The sequence below is a fragment of the Salvelinus fontinalis genome, chromosome 2 (genome assembly GCF_029448725.1).
Source record: "Salvelinus fontinalis isolate EN_2023a chromosome 2, ASM2944872v1, whole genome shotgun sequence".
In the NCBI taxonomy this organism is placed as follows: domain Eukaryota; kingdom Metazoa; phylum Chordata; class Actinopteri; order Salmoniformes; family Salmonidae; genus Salvelinus; species Salvelinus fontinalis.
In genome coordinates this window covers 98,093,901-98,103,050 of record NC_074666.1, presented here as the reverse complement: position 1 = coordinate 98,103,050, position 9,150 = coordinate 98,093,901, and the positions used below count along the sequence as shown (strand labels likewise).

The 9,150-nt window shown below is 46.1% G+C and overlaps 1 protein-coding gene across 1 annotated transcript in view; it reads right to left on the bottom strand.

Moving 5' to 3' along the window:
- Positions 1-7,833: 7,833 nt before the first annotated feature.
- The window catches only part of LOC129832490 (caskin-1-like), a gene marked incomplete at its 5' end in the record, with an annotated part of 72,557 nt that continues 71,240 nt past the window's right edge, over positions 7,834-9,150 (bottom strand). Inside the window, one exon of the mRNA XM_055896607.1 lies at positions 7,834-8,310. Within this exon, the coding sequence (XP_055752582.1) occupies positions 8,214-8,310 (97 nt within the window). The remainder of the gene's footprint in view (positions 8,311-9,150) is intronic.

Below are 9,150 nucleotides of genomic sequence, written 5' to 3'. Positions count from 1 at the left end.
TGATCAGTATGGGGGGTAATGTAGAAACGGTTCATGTCAATGTGTTACTAATTGATGTGATCAGTCTGGGGGTAATGTAGAAACGGTTCACGTCTTCTCTCTGATCCTAGATCTGTTAACATTCTGTTGATCTGATCAGTCTGGGGGGTAATGTAGAAACGGATCACGTCTTCTCTCTGATCCTAGATCTGTTAACATTCTGTTGATCTGATCAGTCTGGGGGGTAATGTAGAAACGGTTCACGTCTTCTCTCTGATCCTATGTTGATGTGATCAGTCTGGGGGGTAATGTAGAAACGGATCACGTCTTCTCTCTGATCCTAGATCTGTTAACATTCTGTTGATGTGATCAGTCTGGGGGTAATGTAGAAACGGATCACGTCTTCTCTCTGATCCTAGATCTGTTAACATTCTGTTGATGTGATCAGTCTGGGGGGTAATGTAGAAACGGATCACGTCTTCTCTCTGATCCTAGATCTGTTAACATTCTGTTGATCTGATCAGTCTGGGGGGTAATGTAGAAACGGTTCACGTCTTCTCTCTGATCCTATGTTGATGTGATCAGTCTGGGGGGTAATGTAGAAACGGATCACGTCTTCTCTCTGATCCTAGATCTGTTAACATTCTGTTGATGTGATCAGTCTGGGGGGTAATGTAGAAACGGTTCACGTCTTCTCTCTGATCCTATGTTGATGTGATCAGTCTGGGGGGTAATGTAGAAACGGTTCACGTCTTCTCTCTGATCCTATGTTGATGTGATCAGTCTGGGGGGTAATGTAGAAACGGATCACGTCTTCTCTCTGATCCTAGATCTGTTAACATTCTGTTGATGTGATCAGTCTGGGGGTAATGTAGAAACGGATCACGTCTTCTCTCTGATCCTAGATCTGTTAACATTCTGTTGATGTGATCAGTCTGGGGGGTAATGTAGAAACGGTTCACGTCTTCTCTCTGATCCTATGTTGATGTGATCAGTCTGGGGGGTAATGTAGAAACGGTTCACGTCTTCTCTCTGATCCTATGTTGATGTGATCAGTCTGGGGGGTAATGTAGAAACGGTTCACGTCTTCTCTCTGATCCTATGTTGATGTGATCAGTCTGGGGGGTAATGTAGAAACGGATCACGTCTTCTCTCTGATCCTAGATCTGTTAACATTCTGTTGATGTGATCAGTCTGGGGGGTAATGTAGAAACGGATCACGTCTTCTCTCTGATCCTATGTTGATGTGATCAGTCTGGGGGTAATGTAGAAACGGATCACGTCTTCTCTCTGATCCTAGATCTGTTAACATTCTGTTGATGTGTTCAGTCTGGGGGGTAATGTAGAAACGGTTCACGTCTTCTCTCTGATCCTATGTTGATGTGATCAGTCTGGGGGTAATGTAGAAACGGATCACGTCTTCTCTCTGATCCTAGATCTGTTAACATTCTGTTGATGTGATCAGTCTGGGGGGTAATGTAGAAACGGTTCACGTCTTCTCTCTGATCCTAGATCTGTTAACATTCTGTTGATCTGATCAGTCTGGGGGGTAATGTAGAAACGGTTCACGTCTTCTCTCTGATCCTATGTTGATGTGATCAGTCTGGGGGGTAATGTAGAAACGGATCACGTCTTCTCTCTGATCCTAGATCTGTTAACATTCTGTATTCTTGATGTACGCCTGATTTTATCTGATCATTAAAATACTGTACACTTTGAAGTGTGTGACTGGTCCCTAATGTTAAAATAGTGCACACTTTGAAGTGTGTGACTGGTCCCTAATGTTAAAATAGTGCACCCTTTGAAGTGTGTGACTGGTCCCTAATGTTAAAATAGTGTACACTTTGAAGTGTGTGACTGGTCCCTAATGTTAAAATACTGTACACTTTGAAGTGTGTGTGACTGGTCCCTAATGTTAAAATAGTGCACACTTTGAAGTGTGTGTGACTGGTCCCTAATGTTATAATAGTGCACACTTTGTAGTGTGTGACTGGTCCCTAATGTTAAAATAGTGTACACTTTGTAGTGTGTGACAGGGCCCTAATGTTAAAATAGTGTACACTTTGAAGTGTGTGACTGTACCCCCCCCGTGGGTCGGCCGGGCTTTCCCACCCCCCCGTGGATCGACAGGGCTGGGCCCCCCCCCCGTGGATCGACAGGGCTGGGACCTCGTGGATCGACAGGGCCCCCCCCCCGTGGATCGACAGGGCTGCCCCCCCCCCCCCCTGTTGTTTGAGGACTCCAGGTTAAGAACCACTGTGTACTTTAATAGATAACCATCATGAATATCTCCACAGCTCTCTGCTGCCCCCCTCTGGGCCTCGGTGGTAGTGCTCATCTAACAGCCACATGTCACTGACAGACAGTAGTCGATAATAGTGGTTACATTTCAGTAAGAATTCACACACTAAAACCACAGGATGCTTCGTTTAGTACGGTGAAGACCAGGGTGTATTCTGGGAGATAACTGCCTTCAACTTTGTGTGTTGTGTTCTCTGATTGGTCTGAAGGCTTGGTCGTTCTCTGATTGGTCTGAAGGCTGGTCGTTCTCTGATTGGTCTGAAGGCTGGTCGTTCTCTGATTGGTCTGAAGGCTTGGTTGTTCTCTGATTGGTCTGAAGGCTGGTCGTTCTCTGATTGGTCTGAAGGCTTGGTCATTCTCTGATTGGTCTGAAGGCTGGTCGTTCTCTGATTGGTCTGAAGGCTTGGTCGTTCTCTGATTGGTCTGAAGGCTTGGTCGTTCTCTGATTGGTCTGAAGGCTGGTCGTTCTCTGATTGGTCTGAAGGCTTGGTCGTTCTCTGATTGGTCTGAAGGCTTGGTCATTCTCTGATTGGTCTGAAGGCTGGTCGTTCTCTGATTGGTCTGAAGGCTTGGTCGTTCTCTGATTGGTCTGAAGGCTGGTCGTTCTCTGATTGGTCTGAAGGCTTGGTCATGTTTTACTGGTTGCGTAGGGGACTGTTGGTGTAGGACGCAGGCAGGCAGACGTACAGTTGAAGTCGGAGGTTTACATACACCTTAGCCAAATACATTTAAACTCAGTTTTAAACAATGCCTGACATTTAATCCTAGTAAAAATTCCCTGTCTTAGGTCAGTTAGGATCACCACTTTATTTTAAGAATGTGAAATGTCAGAATAATAGTAGAGAGAGTGATTTCTTTCTTTCATCACATTCCCAGTGGGTCAGAAGTTTACATTCACTCAATTAGTATTTGGTAGCATTGCTTTTAAATTGTTTAACTTGGGTCAAACGTTTCGGGTAGCCTTCCACAAGCTTCCCACAATAAATTGGGTTTAATTTTGGCCCATTCCTCCTGACAGAGCTGGTGTAACTGAGTCAGGTTTGTAGGCCTCCTTGCTCGCACACGCTTTTTCAGTTCTGCCCACACATTTTCTATAGGATTGAGGTCAGAGCTTTGTGATGGCCACTCCAATACCTTGACTTTGTTGTCCTTAAGCCATTTTGCCACAACTTTGGAAGTATGCTTGGGGTCATTGTCCATTTGGAAGACCGATTTGCGACCAATCTTTAACTTCCTGACTGATGACTTGAGATGTTGGTTCAATATATCCACATAATTGTCCACCCTCATGATGCCATCTATTTTATGAAGTGCACCAGTCCCTCCTTCAGCAAAGCACCCCCACAACATGATGCTGCCACCCCCGTGCTTCACGGTTGGGATGGTGTTCTTCGGCTTGCAAGCCTCCCCCTTTTTCCTCCAAACATAACGATGGTCATTATGGCCAAACAGTTCTATTTTTGTTTCATCAGACCAGAAGACATTTCTCCAAAAAGTACATTCTTTGTCCCCATGTGCAGTTGCAAACCGTAGTCTGGATTTTTTTATCGCGGTTTTGGAGCAGTGGCTTCTTCCTTGCTGAGCGGCCTTTCAGGTTATGTCGATATAGGACTCGTTTTACTGTCGATATTGATACTTTTGTACCTGTTTCCTCCAGCATCTTCACAAGGTCCTTAGGCTTTTGTTCTGCGATTGATTTGCACTTTTCGAATCAAAGTACGTTCATCTCTAGGAGACAGAACGCGTCTCCTTCCTGAGCGGTATGACGGCTGCGTGGTCTCATGGTGTTTATACTTGCGTACTATTGTTTGTACAGATGAACGTGGTACCTTCAGGCGTTTGGAAATTGCTCCCAAGGATGAACCAGACTTGTGGAGGTCTACAATTTTTTTTCTGAGGTCTTGGCTGATTTCTTTTGATTTTCCCATGATGTCGAGCAAAGAAGCACTGAGTTTGAAGATAGGCCTTGAAATACATCCACAGGTACACCTCCAATTAACTCAAATGATGTCAATTAGCCTATCAGAAGCTTCTAAAGCCATGACATCATTTTCTGGAATTTTCCAAGCTGTTTAAAGGCACAGTCAACTTAGTGTAAACTTCTGACCCACTGGAATTGTGATACAGTGAATTATAAGTGAAATAATCTGTAAACAATTGTTGGAAAAATTACTTGCGTTATGCACAAAGTAGATGTCCTAACCGACTTGCCTAAACTATAGTTTGTTAACAAGAAATTTGTGGAGTGGTTGAAAAACGAGTTTTAATGACTCCAACCTAAGTGTATGTAAACTTCCAACTTCAACTGTAGACAGACACACGTAGGCAGACAGACAGACACACGTAGGCAGACAGACAGACGCACGTCGGCAGGCAGACAGACAGACGCACGCAGGCAGACATACAGACAGACAGACAGACACACGTAGGCAGACACAGACAGACAGACAGACGCACGTCGGCAGACAGACAGACGCACGTAGGCAGGCAGACAGACAGACAGATGCACGTAGGCAGGCAGACAGACAGACAGACAGACAGACGCAGACAGAGTCCAGTGGAACAGAGTTTGTATAGAACATGTATTTATTCTGAGAGGATGGTCCATAGATGCATCACCACGTTCCCACCGACCGTTTCATACTGTCAACACACAGCAGAGTAGCTACAACACACACACTCTGACAGCCCAGAAACCACTCTGGTCTCTGTCGATGCTCACAGGCAAAAGTAAAAACAACATCTTCTTTTTAAAAACCAACCAAACAGAAAGAGAGAGTACTATGCCCCCCCCCCGTTTTGACCACAGCTGTTCTAATTTAAATTCAGTTCCTCCCCCCGTTTTGACCACAGCTGTTCTAATTTAAATTCAGTTCCTCCCTCCGTTTTGACCACAGCTGTTCTAATTTAAATTCAGTTCCTCCCCCCGTTTTGACCACAGCTGTTCTAATTTAAATTCAGTTCCTCCCCCCGTTTTGACCACAGCTGTTCTAATTTAATATTCATCCCCCCCCACTCTGTTTTGACCATGGCTGTTCTAATTTAATATTCAGCACCTCCCCCCGTTTTGACCACAGCTGTTCTAATTTAAATTCAGTTCCTCCCCCCGTTTTGACCACAGCTGTTCTAATTTAACATTCAGCCCCCCACCCCCCCCAACACAAAGAAAGGAGGAGAATGAGACTCAGGAAGAGAAAAGCGGTGAAAGATATCCAGCTCTATTTACACACGTGGCGCCGACAGACGTTGATCTTGAATCCGTTCTATGTTTCCCCTCGTCACATGACGAGGGAGTCACGTGACGAGGGAGTCATGTGACCAGAAGTTGTATTTGTTTCCCCTCGATGCTTTAAGGTTAAGAGGGACGAGCTGATCCTAGATCTGTGGTTAGGGCCAACTTCTACCCAGGGCGGTACAAACAAGCCTCCGTACCCGTTCTCTCAGATTGGGTCAGGATAGAGTCGGGAAGAGGGGAGAGATGGGACTGGAGTCATGTGACCAGATTTGGGGAGGTTTATGTAACGGAGGTGATTCTGTGAACATGAAGACTTGTTTAGTTCCTAGAGATAATGGCTCAGCCTTTAGCCCAGGAAGCTAACGCAGTCTTGTGACCCCCGGGGGTTCAAGCCATCGAGACAGGTGTCTGTCGTCATTAACGTGCAGCACTTTGGGGTCGGTCACCTGGATGACCGACTCCACCCAGATCACCCGGACATAAAGACAGGCCCGGATCACCCGGGCATAAAGACAGGCCCGGATCACCCGGGCATAAAGACAGGCCCGGGTCACCCGGACATGAAGACAGGCCCGGATCACCCGGACATAAAGACAGGCCCGGATCACCCGGACATAAAGACAGGCCCGGGTCACCCGGACATAAAGACAGGCCCGGATCACCCGGACATAAAGACAGGCCCGGATAATGCTCTCATGGAAATTAAAAGAACACTAAGAAAGATAATTTACATTTTTAAATTATTATTTGAGAACAGAACATGTAATTATTTACAACTTTAAACACCTACAGCCTTCAGAACGGCTCACATCATAAAATCAGAATTTAAAAACATATTTTTGTTGCACATATCCACATATTCATCTATATATTTATAATGTCCACATTCCAACTATTGTCTTAGTACGTAACGAGAGTCTGTAGTGAGTTCTGTCTGTCTGGATGGCACAGATACACCTTATTGTAACGTTAGCAGGTTAGGGGAGGGGGGGGGGGGGGAACGTTACCGTAATGTTTATTAATGTTTATATAAAGTCCATGCTCACTAAAAACATTCACAGTCCTGTCATAATCTTCTTCCTCCTCCTCCTCCTCTGGAACCCGTCGGCACGGTAACGCGTTGTATGGTAACCGTGGTGATTAGCCTGACGATGTCGGAGATTGTCACGGCAACGTGAGGGCTGGCGATAGGAAAGAGGGAGAGAATAGTGAGGGAGGAGAGAGAGAGAATAGCGAGGGAGGAGAGAGAATAGCGAGGGAGGAGTGAGAGAGAATAGCGAGGGAGGAGAGAATAGTGAGGGAGGCGAGAGGGAGAGAATAGTGAGGGCGGAGAGAGAGGGAGAGAGAATAGTGAGGGAAGAGGGAGAGAGGGAGAGAGAATAGTGAGGGAGGAGAGAGAGAGAATAGTGAGGGGAGAGGGAGAGAGAATAGTGAGGGAGGAGAGAGAAAGAGGGAGAGAGAATAGTGAGGGGAGAGGGGGAGAGAATAGTGAGGGAGAGAGAGAGATCTGCAGTAGAGGAATTCGAGATGTGTCACCATCACCATCAGTCCACCCCCTCAGCTTGAAGTGAGGACTCTGTTTCAAACCTTATCGGGGAAGTTCGGCGGTTAGCGTGACTGGAATTTAAAGGTAGCCGAGTCGGCGGAGACTCACGTCGACCGCTGTCGTCTCAATAAGGGAGATGACCTTTATACATCTCTATCTCGCCATCTGTAACGCCATCCAGACTGAACAGAGCCCCTTCGTTCCAATCAGCCCGTAACCACGCTCAGTAACGCTCAGTAAACCTAAACTATATTTTCTCTATTGTGCAGTAGAGGTCAACATGGTACTGAACCTCTGGAACCCTTGACCCCCCTGAGCCCTACACCCAGACTCACACTGTGCTGTGTTAATAACAGGGAGGGAGGGGTAAAGTTATGGAAGCAGGTCGAGAATAACATCGGAATCTGGACTCTGGAGGCGGGGCTTGCACAGGAAGTTCTGCCATTCCGAAGCCCTTTTACATCCAATCAGCTGTAATTTCCTCTCCGTCCAGAACCCTCACGATTCCAGAACACTGACGATTCCAGAACACTGACGATTCCAGAACACTGACGATTCCAGAACACTCACGATTCCAGAACACTCACGATTCCAGAACACTCACTATTCCAGAACACTGACGATTCCAGAACACTCACGATTCCAGAACACTCACGATTCCAGAACACACACTTCAGGAGCAGAGTTACATTTTGGTCACATTAAACATTTCCAGCGATTCATAAACATCACAACAGCATCACCATTCAACAGAGACAACCAAAACATCATATATCTATATATTTATATTTTATATATATATATTTATAATATGACTGGACTAATGCATGACTCTCCCTCAGAGAGGAGCCTGTTTTCTGTAAATATAAACCCTCTTCATGCTGACAATGTACACATCACATACCATAACTACAATTCATCACATGGGGCTGTAACTGTTTTGTTAAGCAGTGACGGGACAAGCCTAGCGTCACGGGCCTTGTGGACAAGAGTGCTCCTCTGTAATGGAGGGGTCCCCTCTGTCCTTTTAGTGGAGAGAGCAGACAGGAGGAGGATGGAGAGAGAGAGGAGAGGAGCGCTGTGCCTGCGGACGGAAGGAGGAAGTTCCGAGGCTGGCTGCGTTGCCGCGGGGACGGACAGCTGTTGTCACGGTTACTCCAACATGGCGTCCAGCTGGTCGGCCAGGTCGTCAAACATGCTGCCGATGTCGTCAAGGATACTGACCGTCGTCTTCTCCTCTGCAACCCAACTACACACACACACACACACACACACACACATACACACACACACACACACACACAAAACAAAGCATTGTGAGGATAATGCGTCTGTCTGGTATACTGTTTTTATCTGTTTTAATTGTACGGGATATTAAGATAAAATATTCTATTGTTACCAAACGTAGCAGGTATAAAAGAAAGGCCTGAAACTAGATCCCTGACATACTGGTCTGAAACTAGATCCCCCTACATACTGGTCTGAAACTAGACCCCCTACATACTGGTCTGAAACTAGACCCCCTACATACCTGTCTGATACTAGATCCCCTACATACTGGTCTGATACTAGACCCCCTACATACTGGTCTGAAACTAGACCCCCTACATACTGGTCTGAAACTAGATCCCCTACATACTGGTCTGATACTAGATCCCCCTACATACTGGTCTGATACTAGATCCCCTACATACTGGTCTGATACTAGACCCCCTACATACTGGTCTGAAACTAGATCCCCTACATACTGGTCTGAAACTAGATCCCCTACATACTGGTCTGAAACTAGACCCCCTACATACTGGTCTGAAACTAGATCCCCCTACATACTGGTCTGAAACTAGATCCCCTACATACTGGTCTGATACTAGATCCCCTACATACTGGTCTGATACTAGATCCCCTACATACTGGTCTGATACTAGACCCCCTACATACTGGTCTGAAACTAGATCCCCTACATACTGGTCTGATACTAGATCCCCTACATACTGGTCTGATACTAGATCCCCTACATACTGGTCTGATACTAGATCCCCTACATACTGGTCTGAAACTAGATCCCCCTACATACTGGTCTGATACTAGA